Source organism: Eretmochelys imbricata, chromosome 11 (genome assembly GCF_965152235.1).
Source record: "Eretmochelys imbricata isolate rEreImb1 chromosome 11, rEreImb1.hap1, whole genome shotgun sequence".
NCBI classification, from domain to species: domain Eukaryota; kingdom Metazoa; phylum Chordata; order Testudines; family Cheloniidae; genus Eretmochelys; species Eretmochelys imbricata.
The window spans coordinates 44,123,249-44,151,019 of record NC_135582.1 but is presented as its reverse complement, the minus strand read 5'-3'; the positions used below and the strand labels follow the sequence as shown (position 1 = coordinate 44,151,019).

At 40.5% G+C, this 27,771-nt stretch overlaps 1 protein-coding gene across 5 annotated transcripts; it reads right to left on the bottom strand.

Moving 5' to 3' along the window:
* Window positions 1-486: 486 nt before the first annotated feature.
* On the bottom strand, window positions 487-23,886 carry HNRNPA3 (heterogeneous nuclear ribonucleoprotein A3). 5 transcript variants are annotated; one of them, XM_077830542.1, is made up of 16 exons: window positions 23,769-23,886; window positions 22,531-22,647; window positions 19,218-19,320; window positions 12,852-12,974; window positions 12,620-12,766; window positions 12,327-12,537; window positions 12,012-12,101; window positions 11,822-11,929; window positions 11,652-11,726; window positions 10,544-10,711; window positions 7,867-7,992; window positions 7,714-7,783; window positions 4,010-7,580; window positions 3,848-3,923; window positions 1,674-1,752; window positions 487-839 (listed from the first exon to the last, which is right to left on the bottom strand). In XM_077830542.1, the coding sequence occupies exons 3-12, from the start codon at window positions 19,281-19,283 to the stop codon at window positions 7,731-7,733; spliced, it is 1,167 nt and encodes a 388-aa protein (XP_077686668.1). In that variant the 5' UTR covers window positions 19,284-19,320; window positions 22,531-22,647; window positions 23,769-23,886; the 3' UTR covers window positions 487-839; window positions 1,674-1,752; window positions 3,848-3,923; window positions 4,010-7,580; window positions 7,714-7,730. The 5 variants fall into 5 exon arrangements, with proteins under 5 accessions (XP_077686668.1, XP_077686667.1, XP_077686670.1 ...); XM_077830541.1 differs by having other exon boundaries at window positions 3,848-7,580; XM_077830544.1 differs by having other exon boundaries at window positions 3,848-7,580; window positions 7,870-7,992.
* Window positions 23,887-27,771: the final 3,885 nt, after the last annotated feature.

Genomic DNA, 27,771 nt, shown 5'->3' with positions numbered 1-27,771 from the left:
CTTAACAAGTCCTACCTCATCTCTCCTAAAAAACATTAAGAGCTGAGCTCAGAGAGCCACAAAACCGCCACATGCACAGCTTTCCAGTTTAAAGGGTGATTTCAGCACACATGAAAATACTAGATAGCCTAAGAACACAAAGCCCTTTCTTCCCAAGGTGGGAGTCTGGGGAATACAAGTTACAAGGGCAGTGGCAGTGCAAGTTTTCCTATGCAACCCTGCCAGTGTTACACAACACTGACCTACTATAGTCTCAAATCTCCATGCAGATTCAATTCATTTCCTGGTCAACTCCTCCAGTTCCAAGTGCTGCGAACGCTGGACTAGGAACTTTATTGAATTAAGATCACACATTTCATTCAAGTCAACTAGCATTAGAAGGGTTGCTTCTGGCCACGGCATCCTTTTAATGGCTCTAAATCCAATTACTCAGTCTTCTACAGTACTATAGGAAGACTCAACAAAAGATCTTACTGACACACTAGATGCTCGAAAAAGAGAACTTAATTTTTTTTAATAAAAAGTCATGACAATTTACAGTTCATTCTTGTACAGAAAATGAGAAATATTTTAATTCATATATATGCATTGACAATACTTTGATATACACAGTTAACATTTATGGATGTTCTTTTCTAAACCTTGTTTGAATGCAAGCTGTAAAGTTTCACTACATTACCACCCTTTAAGCCTTTATCTGACATTTTAATTATAGATTTAATTTCTGTTTTCAAATCTTCTGACATTATCCTCTATGGAAGGGTCATTGTTCTTCTACGATGGATAGACTTGCACCACTGAGTTCAGGAAAAAGTTATCTTAGAGGTACAGGAGTCAACCTGCAGCATCCACAGTAGAAAAAGAATCAGATACATTAGAAAGTTAGCACACCCCAGACTGTCTTGCTATCACTACCATATTTTTAAGCATATTTTAAAAATACAAGTGTTGATAAATGGGATCAGATTGATATTTAAAGGAATACTCCAGACTGTACAATGAATAAAACAATATTTAAAGTGTCTTAAACATATAGCCAAGAGACAGTAAGCCAAGGCATTGTGACATTCTGATGCAGGGAAGGACTACAATCTTTCCCTCCAACCATTAAAGTACTGGAAACCAGACTGTTTCAAAGTTGCAATATAAGATAACCAGTTTAATTAAAAACGTTCAGACTGATTTCCAAAGTTTCTAGCGGCAAACCAAATTTCAGTCTCACTCTACATCAAACTGGGTCCCTGCTGGGAAACAGGACAGTCCACACACACAGAATGGAGGGGACATTTAAAAATATATACACTTATTGAAGAGTTTTCATACTTTTAAGTATTTAATGAAATTTCTAATTACAGTTGCAATGTAGGAAAAAATGCCTTGTAACTCTTTATCCTGGATAGGAAGGACAGAAAATTAAGATTTATTCTATTATAAGCTGATTTTATCTAGCAAATTTCACACTCTTGGTATCCTAAAGTACTTTACAAAGCAACCAATTAGAAACTGGTATGGCAGTTACTTTGTTCACAAGCATGGCAGCTATTGCTAATTCAGCAACGGCACCAAGTAAATTGGTTCCAATATCTGAAGCGGATCCCAGTTTGGAGAAAGGAAAGTGCTGGTCATGAAAACAGGACAATCCTCACTCTTTAAAGTGCCTATGTAAATATTACCTGGAAGTTCAGATATTCAGGTATACCATCTGTCCAACTTTTCTTTAAGGTAATTTGTTCATTTCCTTGTCTGATGAAACTAAAAACAAAGAATTGGAAGACAGTAAGCAGAAATAAATTCGTTCAATATTTTATATATCCATATTGAGACACTAATTTCAGAAACTCTGATACCCAAGCTTTACACTTAAAATATTAAGAAGACCTCCAAAGCACGTAAATCTACAGAAAAGACTGATGTTTTGTAGCTATTTTCTGGAGTCATCGGAAGAACCACCAATATATCAATCTCACAACTGAACTAAATACTTTCCTGGAACTGTATACCTAGATACCCCATATGTTCTTAGCACCTGAAGATGTTATAGGCAGGCTGCAGCAAATCAATGGATGATCTAATCTAGAAAAAAGAAAAGGAGTACTTGTGGCACCTTAGAGACTAACAAATTTATCTGAGCATAAGCTTTCGTGAGCTACAGCTCGCTTCATCAGATGCATGCACTGAAAGCTTATGCTCGAATAAATTTGTTAGTCTCCAAGTGCCACAAGTACTCCTTTTCTTTTTGCGGATACAGACTAACACGGCTGCTATTCTGAAACTAATCTAGAAAGTGACCCTTTGTTTATCATGTGCATTCAGAAGAGATTCCTCTTAGCCAGGGTAGGGAAGGTTACAGCAGGCAGGCACTAGCAGTTTTCAACCTCCGGCTAAGAAAGCATGCACCTGGTAACCAGCAACAAGGGTATCTAGTAACTCTAACTATGACAGGTATTGAGAACCTTCTGCCTCAGTACACAAAGCTACCTTTTCAACCTTGGCTTAACCTAGGGTGAGGGAAAATAGTGCATGATTACAAATTAAATGAATGACAATTAAGTGAAATTTTCATGGTGTTTACAAACATGCCATCTAAAATAAGTTTGACTGTAGAAAAAAATCTTTAACAGAGATCAAATGAGTCAATGAAAACTAAAAAATTTAACAATGATTCACTGTGTTTTCAAAGGTTGGATTTTTAGGTGCTCAGAGGCAAGTGCTGACAGGACTCAACTGGTGGGATTCTAGCACTAATCAAAATCCATATATGAACACTTCACAACTAAAACTGTTTAAGTGAAATGTGTTCATTTGAATTTTTCATTTTAGTGCAATTTAAGCAGACAATACCGGCTGCGTTGTACTTGAACTTGACTGTTCACTTAAAGTCTTAAAATATCAACTAGTTTTTACTTTTACTTTATCTGACTGAAAAGTTTAAATAAAAACAGGTCCTAGACTCCAGTGTAAAAAAGGGCTACAACAGAAACATTCCCCACCATGACAGCTTCAGATCTAGAGAGATGAACACAGGGAAAAGAAAAAAAAAAACAAAACACCAACCCAGCAAACGTCCAAGAGTCAAGGATTGGTGTGCAACTTAGAGAGAACAAGTTATTTTATTGTTTTATCCCCAAATAAATAAAAGCATTGTTTTGAGCTAAAATCCACTTTAAGTGATCCCTACTTGTTATAGGACATTCTAAGGAAAAAACTGCAAGAGCCAGAAAAATGAGACTGAACCTACATATCCTGATGTGTCATTTCCTTTGCTAATTACTAATGTCGTTAATGAGCCTAGACTTTTGCAAAGGGTTAGATCATTGTTCTCGTTAATAGGATGAATGCTTTCATCTGCATTACTCTACAGTCACCATGTTAAAGACTATTTTGAATGGTGGTCAAAAGGTTGTTTAGAAGCTCTCTTAACAGCGGGAAGACTTTTATCCACTGCTCAATTACTGATCCACATATTATTGCAAGACAGAGTTGAGAAATGAATTATACAGAACTGCTTTCAAACCCCCCCCCCCCCCCCCACAAATATCTTTAATTCTGAGAAGTGGTTTGTTCCTTCTGATCCAGCTCATACCATCTGTTTCTACTTTGCTTGCTTAAGGCAGATGGTAGATTATAACAAAACAGTATTCTGAAATTTGGAGGCTCATGTCCACAAACAAAAAACTTAAAAAGGCAGCAAATGCTATGATTTGCTAATATACTTCTTTCTCTGATCTAGGAAAAAAGCTCACTCAAGTTAATAAAAAGGAGAGAGGGGAGGGGAAAAAAAAAAAATCTAGAAGGGAGCGAGTTAAAGGGTCATGATCAGATGCTTGTTGTACATGACAAGTCTTACCTAGTCAGAAACCTTTGAACTGAAGAGGATATGCAAGACATTCCTCATTTTGTCAAGCAGCAGCTTCTCATTCAACCTGCAATGTAAAGAAATTACTCTTACCTTGTTTAAAAAAACCACTACTATTCTAATTCATGAAAAATTTTTAAAGGCAAACCTTACCTATCTCATTGCCCTTCCTTTCAGGTCTAAATGCTAGACCTATTGATTTTGTGTCAACTCAAGTGGCTATCACTCAAGGAGGCTCCAAAAGGTGAAGAACTCTTGCTAGACTTTCTTCGATATTTCAGCAGATTTAACTAGCCTTTGGAAAGCTGCTCACTATCAGCACAGTATCTTATGCCTTCACTTCTCTGGAAGTTGAAGCTGCTGTTGCTGCCGCTGCCTTGTCATTCTTTAATTATGCTGACTTGTCCATACTCAATAGGCTGCTGAAGTCCTGTCTGAGTCCTTTGATCCATACTTTGCTAAGAAGTACATCCTAGGTTCTTAAAGCTGGTTAATCACTGTCTCACAGCTTACACTTTTCCATATTGCATACCACAACTAAGCTACCCCACCCACTTAGGAACAGTTCACTTGCAGACTTCAACTGTTTAAAGTTGCAAATGAGTCTTGATTATAATCAATCTTGAAACTAATGTAGTAAGTGTTACAGGGCAACTACAGAGGCCTTGTTAAAAAGAACACTGTCAAGACTTTACCTCAACCCATCCTAATTCTTTTCCTACAATCAGATGCAGATCCAAGACTACCCAAACTCCTTGTTAGCAAGAATTTGCACATGCAAGTCAAGGAGTGATCTAAAATGTTGTGTGACTGCAGAACTCACCCACAATTTTGAAAGTATCCAGATCAGATGCCATATTTGATGTATCTTTTAAGTTTGGCCATTCTCTACAAGCTCCTTGGAGGTGATTTAAATCTAAGTGCTACCTTTTCAACTCCCATCTCAATGCATGCCATTTTACTATAGTCTGGATTCATGCAGATACTGGACTATTGGGGTTTTTATAAAACTACAGATAAAAATTTTAGAACGTTCCCACATGAAAAAAACCTGAGCAGAGGAGAAAAATCCAGTTTGGTGCCTACCAACCTTGACAGTGTTCCTTGTTTCTTTAGTATTCTGAAATTTGAACACACTCCCATAACAATGTTTGGCAACCCTGTTTAATAATTTTGATTTCTTCTACAACCTCTTAAATAGTAACTTATTGTAGTTTGACTGGTCGTAACTTAAGCCATTTCATAATATCTTTGAAGATGGATTCCTGTGCTGGAATTGCATTTACCTTATACTGCACATTGACTCAGAGGTGAAAACAGGTGAGAGCAATTCGAGCATCACATACTGTCAAATGTCTGGGGTTTTTCTTCTACTGACTGTATCCCTACTCTTCTGGGCCTGTATGACAGAAAGCACTGCTCTGGCAGAGTTGAGAGAAAAGTCAAATCAAGTAGAGGAAAGGATGACCAGTACCTGAATTTGGGGTTCAGAGTAAGGCATTAAGCATACTTGCTAGGGCTATATACCACAATCTCAAAAATGGCAGACTGAAAGGGATCTTCAGAGGTCATCAACTTCATTTCCCTGTGCTGAGGTAGGACCAAGTAAACCTAGACAATCCTTGATAGGTTTTTGTCCAACATGTTCTTAAAAGGCTTCTAAATGATGCGGATTTTCCAGAGCCTCTTTTGGAAACCTATTCCAGAATTCAACTATTGTTATTGTTAAACAGAATTTCCTAACAGCCAACCTAAATCTCCCTTGCTGCAGATTAAGCCCATTACTGCTTGTCCTAACTTCAGTACATATTGAGAACAATTTATTACCATCCTTTTTGTAAAAACCCTTAATATTGCTGAAGACTTATATCAGGTCCCCCTTCCATGTTCTTCTCCCAAGACTAAGCATGCCCAGTGTTTTTAGCCTTTCCTCATATGTCAGGTTTTCTAAGCCCTTTATTTGTTGCTCTCCTCTTAACTCTCCAATTTATCCACATCTTTCTTGAAGTGGGGCATCCAGAACTAGACACAAAATGCTCTAGCTGAGGCCTTACCAGTGCCAAACAAAGAGGAGTAATAAACACCATCCTTCTCTCCCCTCCCATACCCTACATGGAGACACTCCTGTTAATACACCCCAGAATATTAGCCCTTTTTGCAAATGCATTATTGTTGACTCATTTGTGATCCACTATAACCCCCAGATCTTTTTCAGCATTACTGTCACCTATCCAGTTATTCTGCTTGTATTCCACTTTAATACACCACCACCACCCATATCTGAATTGATTATGGGCATCTCTTAAGCAAACTGACACTGGTATCAAATCTAGCCCAAACAATGGAACTAAAGATTTCTTGCCACTAAAATATGACCAAGTTTATTTTCAAATAACCCTAAATCCCTTACTTGAACCCATATCGTCAGAAGTAAATGACTTGAACTATGACAGTTTGCCCATCATCATGAGGCTTTTTAATGAATTACCTGAGACTGTCAGGGATTATACCTGTGCTACTCTTTGCTCCAAGTCAGAAGGATGTGTCCAGAAAAAATGCCTAGGGTGTGTACAAGGAAGCATATAGCCATTAAATTGTTTTACAACATATACCTATTCTCTCACTACAACAGCAAGTTCAAATGAAATAGTTAATTCAAGAGAAAGACATCATGGCTGCTCTCTTCAAAGCACAATTTCATCCACAAAAATATCTAACTTCATACCCTAGGGTAATAGGCACTTGAGTTTCACCCTTTTGAGCTTTACAAGAATTTGAAAAAGGTAAAAGCAAGTCCATCTCCTCTTCACCCAGAACTTGAACAAGAGACTGCAGATATCCCCTACATATCTCAAAATGAGACTGGAGGCAGTTTGAATGTAGCTAAAGAGAGTCTTGTTAAAATATTTATCATGCCTTATTTTCTTGCAGAGCCAGCACTAAGTAATACAGAACTACAAATTAAAAAATATGCACAAACCAAAAAGTAATTTGAAATTTTCATTTGAAAGTAAGCTTAATTCTATCATTCACAAATACTAGTTTAAATAACTCAATCCTAATACATCTAAACACACTATTATGCAACATATGTTCTCTATTTGCATATATATATATATATATAACTCATGTCAATGTGAGTTATATATACATTGAGACTAGACCCCTTAAGACTGCAAATCAGCAGGTGTTTCTACAGTTAAAGTTAACACAAAATGGTAATTGAGAAATGCATCAATCTTCTCTATTAACAAGAAACACCCTAAACTACATTTCTTTATTTTTGTTAAAGTCTGAACTAAAATGTGGAAAAACTGAACTACACAAATATTGAAAAGTTAAAAATTCCTTAATTGTTTTTTATTCCTGGTACCACTACCACGATTTACAGGGCAATATACCTGATGTAATGAAAGGAAAAAAAAAAAAAAAAAAAGAAAAGAAAGACAAAGCTACAACAAATAGAAGACCTCAGGAATGTACATCTAATTGACACTACATTGCATTAATCAATAGCTGCACTTTTTTGCAAACTGTGGCTATGGCAGTCCTGAACAAGAAGGGTTTTTCTGTTTAAGCTGCAGTAACTTTTCTGACTATGGATCATCGTTCCTTCTGTGGCAGATTTTACAGTTCCTCTAATGCATTTGGGACGACTGTCTCAAAGTAACCTGCAGCTTTCCTGACAACTCCTCGCTCTCTCTCTCCTGCTAAGAACTGTAGCCTGTTGAATACAGGATAAGAAAATTATTACTCAGTGAACAGCTGTATAAATTCTTCATCATTGTCGTCATCTATATATATATATATATATATATATATATATATATATATATATATATATATAACATACCCACCCTTTTTCTGGTTCAGTTTAGAATCTTCGGCCACCATAGCCACCACTGCCACCTCCAGATCCATAACCACCTACGAGTAACACATATATATATTTTTAAGTAAAATTTCTTTGCAAGCGTTTAAAATTTTTTGCTCAAAGGAGTTATATTTACCACCATAGGGACTGCCTGAGCTTCTGCCACCAAAACTGCCACCTCCTTTCATGGGTCCATAGTTTGACTGCTGTTGTCCACTATAATTGCCAAAATCGTTATAGTTTCCACTACCACCATAGTTACCTGAAACAAATTTTATTTATTTTTAATCATCCCAAATTTACCATCTAAGGCAGCTTCAAAACACAAAAACCTGAAGAACCCCTCCAATTGGCCTCTGGTTGTATACTTAAGCTACAAAAGTGAAAGGCAAACTCAAAACTGGTATTGTTGATGTAGCCCTCAACAAAGAAGTTCTCTCCCCTCCCCACCAACAAAAGAAAAAACGTGAACCATCCATTTCTTACTTCCCCCTAAATCAGATGTGGTCTTAACTTTCTTATGAGGGAGAGCAATGTGGACAAGTTAGCGTTTATAATCGAGTTTTACACAATTCTGGTCATATGGCTTTCCACAGCCTCACACTAACCCATGCCAGTCCAACTTTCAACACCATCTTGGGGAAGAGAACATGTACTACCTCGCCTTTGACCAAGCGTCCACATCATTGTGTCACTCCTATTTCAACCTCCATTAAGGCAGAAAATAAGTTTTTCTACTGAGGCACCCTAACCATAATTACCAAAATTAATTACCTTTCACCTGTAATTCAGTATCTCTTTAAGGCAGAACTTGTAGTAGGAACCCACAAATACTGCTATATTAGTTGCCGAAAAGAATAGGTAGATGAAGATTCTACAGTTAGAGATAACAGTTAAACAAGATGAACCCCTTTCAAGTCCTTGAAAGCTGCTAACTAGCTACCAACCAGACCTGGAAAAGAAGTTATCCAGGAAGACTGAAGAGAGCTTGGATTTTTTCTTTATAGAAAAAAAAACTCCTCTATCAGCTCAGGCCCCACTCCTCAGTCTAGATCCAAAAAGGCCAGTTAACCATTAATGGCTTGGTTAGCCACTACTTAACAAAAACACTATCTGGTTTAACTACTGCAATGCCTTTGTCGGGGGCTCTTAAGTCAGTTTAGGAGTGGCTGAACTAATATGACCGAGTTTAGCTAAATTTATGTTAGCCATTCCTTCACTGATTTAAGAAAGTTTCTGCCAAAGGGGCTCCACCGGCTTAACTAAATCAACTGAAAAGCCAACTTGTTAATCAGTGAGCTAATCCTATTAATCACTGCAATGCCTGAGAGTATAAAAACCCCATAAACCCTGTCAACATGAGCAAAAAAATTTCCAATCAAGCCAGATAAGCTCATAAGATATAAAATTCCTATATAGACAATTGTAATGTGTTTGGAAGAGTTTCCAATCAAGTTGATTGAAATTAGTGGAAAGACATTTTTGTTGTTGATAGGGTCTTAGTTACCTTTCAAAACAGACTCATCCTTTGGCCAGGTCTACACAGCCCCCAGGGCAGGCCACAGGAGTGAGTTGTGGCATGCATTGCCAGGAGTATATGAATGTGAACTAGGTAGCTTTTATGCTCATGCTAGCAAGGTCTACACAAGGCATTTACAGCACAATGTTTTAGTGCATATTGCAACTCACACCCCCAAAGACAAGCCCTAGGTGGGCTTTGTGGGTATAGCTATAGGGGTATATTACAATGGCAGAGTGCTCTTAGTATAAGTTCAGCTTGTACCTTCACAACTGCTTTTGCTGGCGTATCTTATTCCAGACACCAAGGGATGTACGCTACATTTGGAAAAAAAAGTTTTTCCAGTGTACCTGCATCCCACAGTAAGGATTTTTACCAGCACAGTTATGTTGATCAGGGATCACTCTCCTGACCAGTACAGCTATACTAGCAAAAACGTGTACTGTAAACCTGGTCTTTGTTCCAATACACAATTATACAACCAAAAACACTGAGTGTCCTCATTGAAAGCTGCATCTATAGACACTGGTGATAGTTCAACTTTTCAAAAATGCCCCTCCCTCCTTAGCCATTCATAACACACAGGGTCTTGTTAGCAAAGCAACCTTTTGCTAATAATTAAGCTGTATGTAATCCCTTTATTAACTTATATTGGTGGTTTGAGGCTAATAAGCTTAATTGTCAAAAATAGCTTACATATCAAGATACGACAGTGGTAGTGACTAATTTCCTGACTTTTACAGTCTAATTAGTAATTTTGCATTCATTTCTTAATGAAAGAAAATGCAATAAACTGGAATACTTAGTGTTAGTATTTAAATGTCTTATACAGACTTTGATGTTCAAACCTTGTGGAGGATGGAGAAAGGCAAGTTTCCTATCTTAACTTACTGGCCAAAATAGCAGTACACTGCAGGTTATGAAAGATGAAACTGAATACCTTCATGCCACGTTATACAGAATTTTGATATTAAGTTGGGCATAGTCCTGGGAATGCTCTACTCCTCCTCGCTCAAGACATTAGACCAAAGTCTCTCCTCTATCTGCTTCCTCCCCCTCACAAATTATGGTCATTGCTCTTTATAAGAATTCCTGAGCAATGGAAGACCGTACAATTAAGTATAAACATAAGGAAAATTCTCTTACCCCCTCTGTAATACCCTTATGTTGATTATATTTGGGGCCAAAGCCTAACCTCTGTCATTTCTAGAAGTGTTACTATATGCCATAATTTTAGGTTCTATAGAGTTTAGATTTATGAGCTACATTTTAAAGTTCTGCAACTACTACTTACCGCCACCAAAATTTCCTCCTTCATTGTAACCATCGTATCCACCTCCTCCTCCACCACCACCACTGCCACCATATCCACCACCTGGGTTTCCGTATCCTGGTCCTCCTCCACCACCACCACCATAACCCCCTCTACTACTGTAACCAGGGCCACCTCCATAGTTCCCACCTAAAAAAGAAAGACTAGTCAGTGTACCACAAAAATTTAAGTGTTGATTTATGTAGAAAGAGTAAGTATGCTGCAACTGAAATGCTATGTTTTCTTCAGCTACAAGAATATTCTTTGATAAATTAATAGCTAGATAAGTCACAACACATTAGTCCATATGTCTGTACCAAAAGCAATAAAGTACCTTTAATTATATTTGCATCACTGCCATATGTTCTTGATTTATTTATTTTTATAAATAAATAAAAATAAAGTAAATAAATAAATAAATGCATGCTGAAAAAGATTCAAATCAATATACTGCATAAGGGACCAATCCTGCAAACATTTCTTTGGGGAGTAACTTTACACACAAGAGTAGACCAGTGATCTCAATGTGACTACTTCACATGTGTTTGCAAAATCAGGTCTAAAATAGAACAGTGGACTATTTCCTCTATTGTTTTCAGAGGCAGAAGTGCCACTTGTCCATCAGCGAGATGTGTAACTTCTAGAAGTTCTGTCCAGACGTGGGTTTGGAGGCTTATCCAAACCCAAGTCAGCAAAGATTACAAGTTTATGAAATCTGTTACATATGAACCTCAGATATTAAGTCAACTTCCAGGTAATCTTGTCATATCTGACACTTGAGGTTTCACGCAATAGCAGGCATAGGGACTGGAAAAAAGTTAACTTTCATTTAACTGTTTTCACTCAATGCATATTTGACTATCATTTACTTAAATGTAGATGTGTTTAAGGCTCAGTTTCCACTTGGATCAGTTTCATTTTAACCAACTTGCTCATCTCTAGGTAAAATGAAACTGCGCCGGAAAAAAAACAACAAAGGAAGTCATTCAACTCATGTTGCACAATATCCAAGTAAACAATCACTGCCAAAATAATCTCATTTTCCAAGTCCAAAGCCAGTTCTGATCAAGTGGTATTAGGATATGCTTACCATCGCCAAATCCATTATATCCATCACCACTTCCAAAGCTTCCACTTCTCCCACCACCGCCACCACCATAGCCTCCTGGACCAAAGAAAAGAGGTTTTCATGAACAAATACAAGTCTGGTTGAGCCAACATCTCATTTTGATGAAATATGAAAGAGACTCAATCATCTACCTCTGCCACCAAAGTTTCCTCCTCGGCTGAAATTTCCACCACCACCACCACCACCTCCTCCTCCAAAACTTCCACGACCCATGAAGTTGCCTGATCCACTCCCGCGACCTACAAGACATTTTACATATAGTAAATGAAATGCCAACTAATCTACGTAAAAATATCCCATTACGCACCACCCCAAACTCACCTCTCTGTGAGCTAGCAGTCTGCATCTCTTGCTTAGAAAGTGCTTTTTTCACTTCACAATTATGTCCATTTATAGTATGATATTTCTGAACTAAAAAATAAACATATTTTGAAATAGTTTCTCGTTTTCACTGTCCACTAGAACATGAGCTACACAAAGCTTAAATAAAAGCATAAGCACAGGTTAAAAGCAAAGATTATACTGCATGCAATACATTTCTTGTAGTGTGCTTTCAGTCAACTACTTGCTTACTAATAACACATTCCATGCATGGTTCAGGTCTAAGTAATTTCACATTCTATAACAGTCACATACCAACAATTTTATCAACTGTATCATGATCATCAAAAGTTACAAAAGCAAATCCTCTTTTCTTTCCACTCTGCCTATCTTCCATGACTTCTATGGTTTCAATCTTGCCATATTTTTCAAAGTAGTCTCTTAAATTATACTCTTCTGTATCTTCTTTAATTCCACCAACAAATATTTTCTTTACTGTTAAGTGTGCTCCAGGCTTTACAGAATCCTAGAAGGCCAGAAATTATATTTAGTACTTTATATTTCTCAGGACTGGATATACTCAGTACAAATTAAATGGATTAACTTACTTCTCTAGAAACTGCTCTCTTGGGCTCAACCACACGCCCATCAACTTTATGTGGTCGAGCACTCATTGCAGCATCTACCTCTTCCACACAGGAGTATGTCACAAAGCCAAAGCCTCTGGAACGTTTTGTTTGTGGGTCTCTCATCACCTACAAGAGCATAAGAGACATAGTATCACCTTACTACATTTAGATACATTGTTTCAGAAACATTTTTTGAATTATGACAACTTACCACACAGTCTGTGAGCGTGCCCCATTTTTCAAAATGTTCTCTTAAGCTATCATCTGTTGTTTCAAAGCTCAGGCCTCCAATGAACAGTTTTCTCAACTGTTCTGGCTCCTTTGGGTCATGGCCCTGCAAAAACAAGACATTCTCTCATAACGCCACACCAAACACTTATGTCCTGTAAAGTTAAGTTTGGTAGCATTACTAACAATTCTTCCGAGTTTTTTTTCATAATATAAATATTTACATAAAATTATTTTTGTTAACAATAAAAAATGTTTAACATTTGGTGAAGAACAACTGTAAGTAATTTCAGTTGTTAACTTCTTTAGTGATGAGTGGTTTTGTTTAGAAGGCTAGAATTCTGGTTTTGAATTTTAATATTAAGTTTGGTCCTACCTAGAGCTAGATACAAGAGTATCAAACAGTTTATTTTTAAAGTGTATCCAAGTATCTATGGCATGTTAATGCTATCTGATATGCAAGTTTCAGGAACTATACCCCATGGATTTCATTATAAGTGAACCACCACTATATACTGACAAATAGCTTCTACAGGGTTAAAAATAAAGCAAGACACCCCAAACCAAAAGGCACTGTCAAGAAACTGAAGACCAGAGTCTCAGTGGTCTGAGAACATGCTGTTTTGCTAGATTTAAGTGACCAGTGATTTTGGGAGCCCAACTTGACATACTATAAAGGGGCCCAAATTTTCAGAGGATGAGATCTTTCAAGATAAGCAACCAAAAACTAAGATATAAAAATCAGTCACTTTTTGAGCATCTTGGCCCCTGTACAGAGGCAAATAAAGTTGTAAAAGCTTTATTATAGCAAGATTCAAATTTCTCCTTTGCCAACCTTTCTGACTAGACAGCAAGAATTCCAACCACCACCAGCCATTAGCTAGGTTAGGCTGAAAGTGTAACAAAAAGCACTGTGGCCCACACCTTGTCCAAGAGCAAAACAAGGTCTTGTCTAAATGGCAGAGTTGCACTGATTTACCTGAAGCTGTTATTTTAAAAACAGATTTAGTTAAACTGCTGCAAAAAGCTGCATGAACATGTGAAGACAGCTCTTAAAATGTGACTCTTATACAACACCAAAGTGCTTCCCAATATTAGTGAAGCAACTACAAGTATTTTTAAAGAACATTTAGGTCATGTTAGAACATGTTCTATGACTTATTTTTGTAGATCAAATTTAAGACATTTTTGGAAATTTGAATTAAGTGTAAGCTTACTTTACGTCTTCATTCAACAAACATTTTTTTAAAAAGCCACATTGTAAAGTATCTTGAAACACTAAGTCTCACAACAGTGCTGTGTGAAAAATTGGCCCCAAGATTCTTTCTTGAGCTGTGCCCATCAAACAAGGTTAAAGCTGGAGGAACATCTACTGGAAAACAAAAGTAAGGAAAAGCTTGTTTCTAGTTTAGTTGAGCTAAATTTTAATGTAAGCTATTAAAATTAAATGCAGTTTAGTTTTCCAGAGCGCAGCTTCTCAGGGCATTCTTTAACAGTATATTTTCAATTTTGTTTTTAAGTTTAAAGATGTAAGGGGTTCTCTCCTTCCTATGAGTTTCAAGCGACTTAAGCAATGAAGGAGATAACTGACAAAGTACTGACAATGTACAATATTTTTTGGCAAACTTCCCAATTATTGTAACCACAGGTTTTACTAAACTACACAGTAGGTTAAAAATTAAGAGTGTTTTTCAAGTTGATACCATCTCTAAGTCTACTGGGCAACTCATACAACAGCTCATGTGGAAAAAGCGGAAGAATATTTTAATGTTTCATGAAAGCATAGTCACAAAATAAGAAATAGGAAACACCCCAGAGTGGAGTGCTGGCACAAGGCCCTGTGCACAATTAAAGCCCTACAGTGGGGATGTGCATGAGGGACCCATTGCATTTGCTCCCAACAGGCTAATGTGGGGCAGATACAGGGCAAGCTGAAGGACGGCTGATTGTAGATACAACTATATGGATCAAGTAACCCTGGCCTTAGACAGATGTGATCTGCCACTCCAATCTGCAAGTAGAGCATTCCAGTCCTCCTCTCAGGTTAGGGAAGGTCATTTGGCTTTTTTCAGAAAAAATGTTTTTCCCTTTGAGTGAATGCAATTTGGCTGCTTTGAAGGACAACATATTTGTAAGTTACTTGTTCAAGAGTGCTTAGCAAACAAATGCTTAAGACTGAATTTTGTACCACTTCTGGGAAATATTCAATTAAGTGGGTTCCAAACTATAGTGCAAAGACCTATGGCTGGTGGTTCATGAAGAGCTTGCTCTCATTTTCAGTTGAGAAACTGTACAGGTAGCAAAAGCATCCCCCCCCCTCATTAGTTTTATATTTTAAACTGACTTAGTTACTATACAAATAGTATGTAATGGTTAAGTGGAGAGGGGAGGATTTCAGGGGTCCTGTGACTGCAAGTGGGAGACATGGTTCTTGAAATACTTTAAATGGTCCAGACTCTGAAAATATTTGAGTACCTTTACTTCGAATACTTTAGTTACATCTGTATTTAAAATTTTTAAAGGTTCAAGTTTAGTCATAGTGTAATTACTGCTTGATACTAACTGCAATATAGTGTAATCAGCAGCATTCATAATTTTACATGAAGACTCAGTATTTAACCTACAACATGTTTTTTACATTTACATTAGCTAGCTTTGTTTTTGATTGTATATGTACAGACTCCTTTCCCTGCTGTGCCTGTCTGCTTTAGTCTTAGCAGGCACTGACTTTATAGAAGTAAAGGTCTTGAATATTTCAAACTTGCCTGCTCACATTAATGGAGCAAAAGGAAGTGTGAAGAAAAGCTATCTCAACATGAATTTTGTTTGGCAGTTCAGCATGCTAACAGAGAAACTGAGCTGGGTTCCTCCTTTGTTAAAAGGGACCTGCAAAGAGAAAAATTGGACCTGGGTCCCTTTTGTTCTTTGACACGTAGCAGGTCTGCCATTTTAATATAAATATACAAATAAGAGAAATTCAGGTCTTAGCTTATGCTCCAGGAACATGACTGGAGAACTGAAAAGAGTCATTCTTGGTGGAAGGGGAATTCTGCTATCACATTCTCCCCCTGGTTGGTGCACACACTGCAGCCTTTCCTTGGGATTTCACTGTGTTCTCACTGGGCAAGAAGGAATAGATCTTGGTGTATTAATTTCTCCCTGAGGCAGAAGATATTTTGCTGGGTACTGCACTCTCCTCATGGCGATTTGTTTTGGCATGGGAGTTCTGAAAAGGGGATGCTTCTATTTTAGAGAAGCTCTCCAGAAAATTGTTTTTTTTTTTCCCCCCTGTGAGTTTGTCACTTGTGAAGCAGGGGTACCTTGTTAAGGATTTCATTCGCTATGGGGACGGATGGCTGGGGTTTTCTGGATGTTAATTTCCTGGGGATGGGATCAGCATTGTCCCTCAAGCGCGTGTGGAATGGACTGTAGTGTTAGTCTCCAAGACTGAAGATTATGCTGAATATTACACTTCTCCTATCAGCTACGTTCAGCCTGTTCTCTTCCCGAGCAGATGGTTACAATGAAAAGGAAACGCAGCCCCTTACATAGGAGAAGGGTAACCTGCCCCAAGCCCACACTGCGGGCCTGCGCGCCATTTCGCGGCGCCGAGACGCCTATGCAGGGGGCGCATTCCGGAACGAGAAGCGGCCAGTCTGTGCTGCGACCCGGCACAGGCAGCACGCTCCGCCGCCAGCCTCCCTCCTCCCTCCCGGCAGTCTAGGTCAGCTGCCACGCTCCCTCCGCGCGGCGCTAGCGCGGCGGCGGTTACCTCCATTTTGTGACCGGACACAAGTCGCCGCGTTCACCCTCGCCTCAATATGGAGCAGAGAGGAAAGAGGGATCACGTGATAGGGGAAAGGCGGGCTTGAAACCAGCGCGCGCACCCAGCTGTCGCTTACTGGCCAGGGGAGGAGAGCGAGGGCCTGTTCCTCTTTCTCCGTCTCCAACGACCTGACGGTATCTCCTGTGGGAGCAGCGTCTCTGGCCCCATATGCGAGACCAACGTTTTCTGTTTGGTGCCCCCAGGATCGTTGTACTAAGCAGCCACAACAGGCGCGCATGAGGAAGGGGCGAAATACAAGACACAGCTGGGCGCGAACGCTGTGTCTTCCTTCAGTCTCTGTACTTCCCTTGCACAGGCACCCCCAGATCCTAGCATTTCCACCTACATATGGAGACCGCTGCCAAAAACCCCTCTGCAAGCCCGCACAGCACTCCATAAGAATCCTACTTTGTCTGGATTCGCTGCAAGCTAGCCACTGAAGACTAAAAAGCACTTAAATGCAACACCAAATTAACTTTCGGGAAGCAGCTCCAACACCAGTTCATTTGTTTCATATTTATAGCACAACAGCTTCTGAGGATCACCCTTCTAGATTACAGTGTTTTCCCAGATTATTTACAGGTGCTGTTTTCACAGCCCCAGATATCAGTATCCTTTATCAACAGGAAAGAGGCATGCAGATAGGAACTGTGGAGAAGCTTGTGTTGGCACTGTCAGTGTATATAAACTGATCTGCAGGGACCAACCCTAGCTAAGAATAAGATATGGCAGCACAATCTTCAAGCCTATTCAACCACTAAGTATTTTCAGAGTCCAAAAGTAAGACTGACAGTTAGTGACAGTGTTTGGTGGACACACTTGTCCTGTGGAAAACTGGCTGCAGATTTGTCATGGCATTTTTAATCAATAAAATCAGCACAATCATGGTAAATTTAGTAAAAGCCATAGGTTATGATTTTTTATAAAATACTTTAACATAATACCTTGTTAAAATCATAGGCCAGCATCTACAGCCTTTCCTCTGTTGTGTTCTCCTCCTCACCCTGCTGAGGGGGCACTGACATCCACAACAATATCATTATCCTCTACACAGCAACTCTAATCTTGGCCCAATGAGGAAGGGGATGGAGGCTGAAGAGCAAGCCTGCCCTACATTCATACCAGTGGCAGCTCCTACATCCTGTAGGACTTAGCCTGGTTCCCTGCTCTGGATATTGCAATCTACTGCATGGAATCACATCAGCACTCAGGTTTGGCCTGGTCACCCCTCAGTCGTGGTGGCACTGCACCTCTGTGCACATCTTGCAAAGCCCTGAATGGAGAACCAGGCCCAACCCCATAGGAGCCACCACTGATGGGCGAATGTGGGGCAGGCTTGCTCTGACATACCCCCATCCTCAGGGCCTCCCCTCTTCACCAGGCTGGCAGGCCAACCCACCTAGAGCCTTCCTGCATGGCAGTCAGAGAAACCACATCCATAACATTTTCACCACCATGAAATCTGCAGCCCTAAAATGACCATTAAACTCATTTTGTGCTTGTGGGTTCAGATGCTGAGTGACTGATGTTACTTTTTTGCATCTTTGGATAAAATGTAATAGTTATGGCATTGTTTTTAAAAGGTTTAATGACCACTTTTGGTACAAAATATCGTTACGCACAACTACAAAATGGGGAACAAATGGCAAGGTGGTAGTACCACTGAAAAGTATCTGGGAGGGTATAATAGATCAAATTGAATGAGACAGTATGAAGAAGTTTAAAAGGGCTCGTATTCTTGGGTGTATTAACAGGAGTGTTGTATATAAGACACAGGAAGTAACTCTTCAACTGTAATTGGCACTGGTGAGGCTTCAGCTGGAGTACTGGGTCCAGTTCTGGGTGCCACACTTTAGAAAAGATGCAGGTAAATTGGAGTGAGTCCAAAGGAGAGGAACAGAAGTGATAAAAGGTTTAGAAAGCCTGACCTATAAGGAAAGGTTACAAAATCTAGGCATTTTTCGTTCCGAGAAAAGACTGAGGGACCTGATAGGGAAGTTGTCACTTCCACGAGGTACAGCCATTCTCAGAGGTTGTAAGGAATGTTCATTTTAGTTACAGATAGCCTGTCTTGCCTCCCATTGAGAGCAATGGAAGGAATTCTGAACAAGGTCAAGAATTCATTCATTTACTGCTGATGCTCCTGTGATCATAAGCAGTAAAGCAGAAAACACCTCAATCAATAGTGAAAACTGGCAACTTTGAGGACATTTGTAAGATAAATTTTGTTATAGTAACTGTATAGAAGTATAGATTTTATCTTGTTCTCAGAGACTATCCTGTAGAAGTAATAAACTACACATAACATTTTAGTAAACAAGTTTGTTGTTCAGACCTTGTTTTGTTTCGGTTTTTGTAATGCAAGGGATAGGAATGTCTGAACAAGTGGTTAATAGAGCCCACCAGGCATGAATGGTGTAGTGTTGTTATATACCTGGCATAAAAGCATTCATACAGAAAGACAAGACTCATCTACCCACACAGGAGAACCAGAATGAATTTAAAAAACAAAGGAAACACTACCTGTGAAGATCTTCTTCCTTTCCTCTTGTAGTCTTCAATATCTCTCTCCTCTTTGATCCCAGACATTTTGGAAGGATGCACTAACTCAATTGCTCCTTTTAACCTAGGTAACAAGCAGTGAGTCAGTATTTACCTCTGTGGGTCTTTCTTCCCCATATGTAAAGAACCAGGCCTTTCCATGGGCTGGAACAAAAGAGTGGCTTTACTAAGGGGGACAGGGTATGCCAGTGGGGTAAAGCTCTATGAAAAAAATAGTAGAACAAGTTATGAGCCAGTAGATGGAAGCTTAGAGGAAGAGTGCTACAACAGGATTTGTTTATGTTTAACCTTTAGGTTATTTTTAAGATAGTTACTCTAATTGCTAATTAGGGAAGTGAGGTCTGAAAACATGTTTCAGAGCTGATTTATAAAACACCATGAAATCTGACATATGTTGACTATGATAGCTATACAACAGCAGATATCCACCTTACTACATAAAATTTTATTTCTCATCTTAGATTCTGTTCCTGATATCCTTTAAAGGAGTGGTGGGCAACCCGCAGCCCATTAGGGTGAACTGCAGGTTGCCCACCATTGCTTTAAAGCCTCCAATGTTTAACAAATATTGTTTGTTAACAGGATGATTTCCCTACTTTACTGGGTATGTTCCCCCGTGTGTTCTACTCACTGAACAAGTAGCCTATAAGACTGGAGCACTATAACATGGGAAAAACCATTGCCATAACAGCAAATATTGCTCTAATGCTTTACTTTAGACATTAATGCAAGAATCCTCTAATGCCACTGTGGGTTTCTGCTAGTTCAGAAAGTCCAAAATAGTGATCAGTTGACCACTAGTGATCTGTATATAGAGTACAACTGGTCACATGGTTTTGCCTCATCTTTGTTTCCCATTGTAAGTTTCATTAAAGCTAAAAACCTATAACATTTCTAATACCTGTCTTGTAAACAACTGCTTACAGTTACCAAGGGCACATGCAGTCACAAATAAGGGAGGTAGTCAACAAGACACTCTTCAAAATTGAAAACCATCTGAGCTCACATGCTAAATCAGCAGTTCTCAAACTGTGGGTTGGGACCCCAAAGTGGGTCAGGATCCCATTTTAATGGGGTCGCCAGGGATGGCGTTAGACTTGCTGAGGCCCAGGGCTGAAGTCAAAACCCGAGGCCCACTACCCTGGGCTGAAGCCAAAACCCAAAGGCTTCAGCCTCAGATAGTGGGGCTCAGGTTACAGGGCCCCGCCCCGGGCTAAAATTCTTGGGCTTCGGCTTTGCTTCCCCCATTTCCCCCGCAGCGGGGCTTGGGCAGGCTCAGGCTTCTGTCCCTCCTTGTGAAGTCATGTAGTAATTTTTGTTGTCAGAACGGGGTCACGGTGCAATGAATTTTGAGAACCCCTGTACTAGATTATTGTCCTTTAACAAGTGAAGGACAGCATGTCCCCTCTGCTCCCTGGTTATTTCAGTTAACACTGAAATTTAGTCCCCCAATTTCCTCTACACTTTTAAATTAATAGCTGGAAACAACTGCACACAAATTTAGTCACCATACGAAATTTACAATATAATCTACTCAGCAGAGAAATATTCTGGTAAATGTATTCCAACGTGGGAGTAAAGTATAAGCTGAAAAACACAAGGACATTTTTTCTCTGCCCTGGTGATAATTCAGTCAGTTTACTAAATTTAGCTTTTATATACTGTCTTTTACAGGATATATAAAAATTAGTGATTTCAGTGTACTTTTTTTTATTTCAGGCACTAAAGAATATCCTGGAAAAGGCAGAGACCCCAGTTAGTAAGAGTCAGATGTACAGTTCTTCAGAGGGCAAGTAGTATCATAATCTAAAATTATCCCATATAACAAAGTATGAAAAATATTTTGTTACTAATAAGAACCCCCAATAAGGGAAAAATAGTTTTAATATTGTATGTTGGTTTTAGATTTAATTCTAACAATACAGTTAACTTATTCAGCGAAATATAGCAATGTAGAATCTAGTAAATCAGGAGCAATTTTATGGATTATTCCAACAATGGTATTTGAAAAATGTAATTAGTAAACCAAGTAACTGCTTGACCATCACATGTGCAAGTTACCAAACAGAACTATTTGCTTTTTAGGTAGGCAGTCTACACATTTAATGCATGCAATAGATAAAAGTTTTGATTCTACATTAAATGAGAACGAACATTTATCCTGTAAACTAAAAAAAAAAAAAAAAAAAAAGAGACAAGATTTAGATAAAACTTTAATTTGACCAGATTTTAATCAAAATTTAAACGCTGTGATTTAAAACAATCCACCCTGTTTAGAAGCAAAAGCTTTTATAGGAGCATTTATGAAGTACCATCAGAGCATCTCTGTTGTCCTTGAACGTGATCTACCTCATTGCTAAGTTTTGTGCAGCTTCATACATGTCATTTCAGAAGTAAAAGTCACCAATTTCTCTCTCAAGATTCCTTACAGCAGATGTTGGAGAAAATAGGAGTCTATTCCCTATACACTTCAGAAGCAAGGAATTATGGGTAGCTGGAGGTGGTGGAACCAGGAATTGGAGGCAGTCAGGGGCTGCCAAAGGGGAGCATGTGTGGGTTTTCACGCATGCTAGCACAGGCCTGGGGGAGTTGTTAGAGGTGTGGGAGGAGATTCCCCAATCTGTTCCCCATTTTAGACCTCTATTGTGCCTTTTTAAAGTTCTAAATCCCCTCGATTTCCTATCAGCAGCTGTTGTCACCGCAAGCTAGGCTCAATGCAGGCCAGCACTAGCAGGAGGGGTAGAGAGATTGCCTGAAATCTGGTGCCACAATGAACACAGGAGATCAGAAGGAGATATTACTGTCTGCTTAGAGGCCAGCTGAATGCATGAGATATCAACTGGGATGCAGACAGGCCTGATGGGCTTGCAATCATGCATGACATTTGACAGTGCTATGTCTACAATGTGTTTCACACAAAGTTAGGGCACTGCATTTAAACACAGCTCTAGTTAAGCCAATTCTGACAAGGATAATATATTGCAAATATATCTGAAGATTCCTTTAAAACATAGTTTCATAAACAGAATTAAAACTGGGCTAGAAACAATGTAAATGGTTTACACTGTTGCAGATAACCCATTCCCAATATAAGCAGCATTATCTCTGGTGAAGAGCAGGAAAATATCTGATTAGGAACACCATGGATTTTCAAGCTTTATTAATCATGATCCACATTGTTAAATGTCAGTAGGACAGTTCCCCTACCATATGCAAACTGTGCAACATCCCTGAGGCAACTAAAACAATTGCTTACATGGAAAGTTATTCTGACCTGTTATACTACCGTCTGGAGTTTCCTCTCTGCCTCTTATGCAGTAGCAGTTACTATAGGAGGCAGCCAGGTTCTCCCTTTCTTCTAGTTGCTTTTACACGCTTCAGGCCTGGATACCTGAGAAACGGAGTGGTGGAATCTTGCTGTGAGTTTCTACTGGGAAGGAATACCCACATCCCTCCCCAATGGATTGCAGAGAAAGGAACAGCTGTGCAATAGTTCTCTCCCACAGTTGGGGCATTACAAGATCTTCCATGGGTGGTGGTAGGATTTGCTTTGTATCTTATTCTCAGTGTGGGCCAGATCCAAAAATCTATTGAAGTCAATAGGAGTCTGACTGACTTCAGTGGGCTTTGGATCAAATTCCGTGAGGGAGACTCTTCCCAGAGTCGTGGCAGCTGCATGTTGGTTGTTTTGGTGGGTGGGACAGACTTTGGCTTTAAACGTTAGTCCCCCCGTGGGGACAGTGAGGATTGTGCTGCTGTGGGTGCAATGCAAGACTCTTCTGGGGCTGTGGAAGTGTCACGTATACCAGCCTCTCCCCCAGGAGGTGCAGTGAGAAGGATGGCATTTTGCGGTTCTCTACCGGGGGGTGGAGGGGGGGGGAATAGAAGTAGGATCGCATTTTGCAGCCGTGGGTTGCGGGGTGTTTATCGCTCCCCACCCCCCGTCTTAGGCTGGAACAGCCGCTTTCTCGGGTGCCGACTGGAGACTGTCGCCGCCGGGAGAGGGGGCAATGCTGGAAATTACGCCTCTCCCTTGGGTGCGCGCGTTGGGGATTTTACTGGAGGGCCAGGCTTACTCTCCACCCCCACCCTCCCGGCGGTAAGGATATTACGAGCATTGCTGTTTCCTGGCCGGGCCCATAGTGTCAATCTCCCTCCCTCCCCCACCCCCGGAGAGTAGAAAGCTCAGAGGGCGCAAAATGGCGGCTGCAGCCCCACTGCTTGAGGGGCTGGAGCATGAAACACAGCCCTCCCCCCGCCCGCGGTCAGTGCGCCATCTCGCAGCGCCGAGGCGGCTGGGCCGGGGGAAGAACAGGGGGGAGGGGGGCGTTTTGCCACCAGCCCGCCCAACACACCCAGCTGCCTGCGCTCCCGTCCCAAATCCACCCGCATGGAGCCCCGCCGGGCACGAAAGCAGCGCGGCAGGAAGCGGCTTCACTACCCCTCCCTCGTGTCTGGCCAGACAGCAGCCCCGATCCCTCCACGCAGCGCTAACGCGGCGGCGGCGATTACCTCCATTTTGTGACCAGACTCGTTTCCTTCAGTTTCAAATTCAATATGGAGCCGAGAGGGAGAGGAGAAGAGGGGTCACGTGAGAAGAGGGGAGGCTGGCTCGAGCCAGCGCGTGCGCTCAGTAACAGAGACTTGGGCAGAGCTTTCGCGCGCAGTGGCAGGGTCGCCTCCTCCCGTCCTCCCCTTCCCGCCAGAAAACCGGAGGCGGCGGCGGGCGCCTCAGGGCCATCCCGACCCGTGACGGGGGAAGAAAGCTGCGAACAAGAGTGCTGTATGAAACAGCCACAGCTGGGAGAGGGGGAGGATACACATCCAAGATACAGCGTGGGGAGGGGCGGGGAAACGAATGTTCCCTGGGCCAGGCACGCCGTGCCTCCTGAACGCCATGCCCTGGCTCTGGTATCCACCTAGGGTGGCGGCACAAAAATCCAAACCCTTTGCCTCAGAGAATATCCCTGTAAGAGCCTGGAAAGCAGCCTGGGGAGCTTGAGTTGTACATGCAATGTACTATCAACAATCACCCTTAAGTACATATACACAAATATGAGGGCCTCCCCCGATCTGATTGAAGGACCCTACCCACCTCGGTCTGGGAGCTCTGTCCCACTGCTGCTCTACGTCCAGCGAGCCTGCCCCTCCCCGCCCCCTCCAAGTTTCCCAGTCTCTCTTCCCTGCCCTTCCAGATTCCAAGGCCCTCCCTTCTCAGCCCTTCCAATAGTGCTCACCACAGCCTTTCTTCCGGCTATATCGGACCATTCAAAGAAGCAGCCATCTTCCCTGACAGCCAACTGCCTTCATTCCCGCTGGAACGAATGGGGGTGAGCCATCTACTCTAAGGGCAGCCATACTTTCACCCTCAAAATCCTACACAATTCAGCTGAGGGTAATGTGAGCTCACTTCCATCAAGCAAAATGGAAAATAGCAGCAGTTTTGAGGAAAGGCAAAGAAAGATACACAACATTGTAGCCAGTAAACAGCCTTAGCTAAAGAGAACTACCCACTCTTCAAACGCTAAATATTATGAAAGTTAGTAACTTAGCGAGATAAAACAGTGTTCTAGAGTTTAAACAAAAACAAGAACAGGATTGCCACCCTCAAGAGATCAAAAGTCACGAGACAAACCTCTAAAAGGGGAAAGACTGGCACAGAAAAATCAGTTTTTTAATCAGTATTTTAAAGGTCTTTGATTTCTTAACTCCCCCTTTATTCCTCCGCCAATGTGTGATAATGTCAGGATGACAAGTCAACCAGTAATGCACACAACATGCAATCCTCTCACTGGATGCTCAGATGGAGACTCCACTTACTCTCCACACCCCTTGAGATAAGGGTCTTCACCCAACAGAAACACCTCCTTGTCTCTTGCTGCCCTGGGACTTTTCCATCTGTGACACACCACCCCCTGCTTCTCTAGGACTTCTCCTCTGCCCAGGCTGAGTAGCATCACATCGCTGCTTCCCCTCACCCCAGTTCCCTCTCCCTGCTTTAGGACCGTACACGTAGGCAGGGCAGGTCTGTAGTATTCTCAGTCCCAAGACACTCACACAAGACTTTGCCAGTATGCCATTGCCCAGCCCAGAAAAAAAGTCACAGCTCAGAGAAACTTCTCACATGACAGCAGTGCTCCTCCTCCAACTACCCAAAAAAATGCCCTAACTCATGATCAGTTTGCAAGAGTTGGCATAACTATCTTCTCCAGGTTGCTCAGAGGGGCCTCCCCTTCCCAACCACTACCTAGGGTAGGAGTGCTGCTGCCATTGTTTCCCCCAGCACTTTACTCTGCACGCCCTCAGCCCCATGCAACCTGTAGATCCACCTGCTGCTCTACCTTATTCTCCCACATTCACAGTGTTTCTGCTGCTCCTCATGGTCCCTATGTCCTATCTAGCTCCCTAAACCACAGAACAGCAGCCATTTTGCCTGCAGGGATGGCTTCAATCTCACTGAAAACAGTGGGAGATGGCTGCCAACTTTCTAATGGGCAGCCTCACTACCATATGCAGAGGAACTGTAGGGAAACAGTGGCCAGCTTGGTAGCTTCAGCTCCATTGATAGTAGTTGGTGGCCTATTTGAATAAGGGGAAATTGATGCATTGGCACTATTCAGCATGTTTTCATGAGACATTAAAAATACCACAAAATCACTACAGTCATGATAAAATCATGAGACATATCAATATTGGAAAAGCCTTGCCTCCTGTCTCAAAATAGTAATTTTTCAGAAGTCTGCAAAAGTAATCTTAGATTAGCACTAAATTGTGCAAAAATGTGGTCAAGATTTTTCAGGAGTGATTTTGCATGCCTTAGTTTTTGTATATTCAACTGGATATACTGTAAACAGCTTTCACTTGCAGGAATTATTGAGCACCTACACTTTCAAAGTCAGGTCATGTTAAGGTGTCCCAAGTTGAGCACTAAAAATAAAGGTAATAGTTTCAATCTGCAGTCACCTCTGAAAGTTTTAGCTGCAGTATTGTAACAAGCAAGCTTATCACTAATTAGGCCTGGTTTCTCCTGATTTTGTTATCACACACATATGTAGGGAACTAGAAGAAGTGGACTAACAAACTGTCAAGTAACCGAGTAAATGGGACTGGGAAGTACTCAAAGTTGTTTGTTACATATAGCATAGAAGAAGGACACAAACTGAATAATTATAACTATAGGTAGGCAATTCTTTCTCTCTCTCTGGAGAGGGACACTAGAATAAGCATAAAAGCCCCCAAAACTATTCAACCTGTAAAAGTCTTCTTCCTTTCTTCTTACATAGTCTTGAATATCTTTGTCCTCTTTGATTGTAGTAATAGCCATTTCAGGAGGATACACTAACTCAAATACACCTTTTAGCCAAAATAATAGGTAGAACAAATCAGTATTTAGCCCTTTGTAGGCTTGCCTTTCTTCCTCCTATGTATGGTCACAAGACCAGTTTATTGGGTGGAGTAAGTCAATAGGTGTGGTTTTACTGAAGGGGGTGCAGGTGGGGGAAGGCTCTATACAATTTGAGCAGAAACAGTATACAGAAAGTTATGAGTAAATAAGCAGAAATGTAGAGGAAAATAGCTACAAGTGTGTTAGCTACTATTATTCCAAGATTGTATTTAACTATTGTTTTGTATTTAAACTTTCTTTTTGATAAACACATTGTGATTGTTATAGTTATACAAACAAAGTTTGGGGGAAAAGGTCTCCATAGTCTCCAGCACAGTATCTAATGACTCTTCTTTCTATAGATCGAGTATCTTAAATCTATAGTACTCAGAAGATTGCTACTCTTTTAGATTCAGGCCAGATGCTCTAGTTCACTCCAGTTAATGGAAAGGGGTTAGAAAATTACTAGATTTCATCAACCAAGCATTCCACCAAGTTGGGGCAGAGATGGTATATCCTTGGACCTGGTGTATGGAGTGTACTGGAGATGGGAGAGGATGTGATCAGATTGCTATTGTGCTCTGGCTATTCTCAGTTAGTGGGGAGATGGCTTCTTAATGGCCATTACCAAAAATCCAAAGCTGGCCCTTAATATCTGATATTTAAACAAACTTCTCTGCATTTAACTAGCTTTGTTTAAAATAAAATAGTTCTCCTAAATTTGGCTTTTGTTTTACTCATGCTCTGTTTCCTACAGAATTAGGTACTATGGGCAACAGAGCTAATTAATGATCATTGTAGCAAGTGTTGACCAAAACTTTTTTTAAACTAAAAAAAATAGCAAAAAGTCTGCTATTGGTTTTTGCTAGGATTGCCTTACAGCAGTCAAAGAGTGACATGGTTCGACTCTTTAGTATTCCTTCAACTGCAAAAGCCAAGAAGTTATTGAGGTCTCAAGATGTACTCTTTTTATTTATATTTAAACTTAAGACTGGAAACAGTAGTACTCTGACTTAGGCTATATCTGTGGAATTTAACTTTGCAGTCATGCAGTGAATAAAATACAATTGATAACAGTGTAATATACAGTGAATACTTTATTGGAAAGGAGTAATAATACTCATAAGGAGA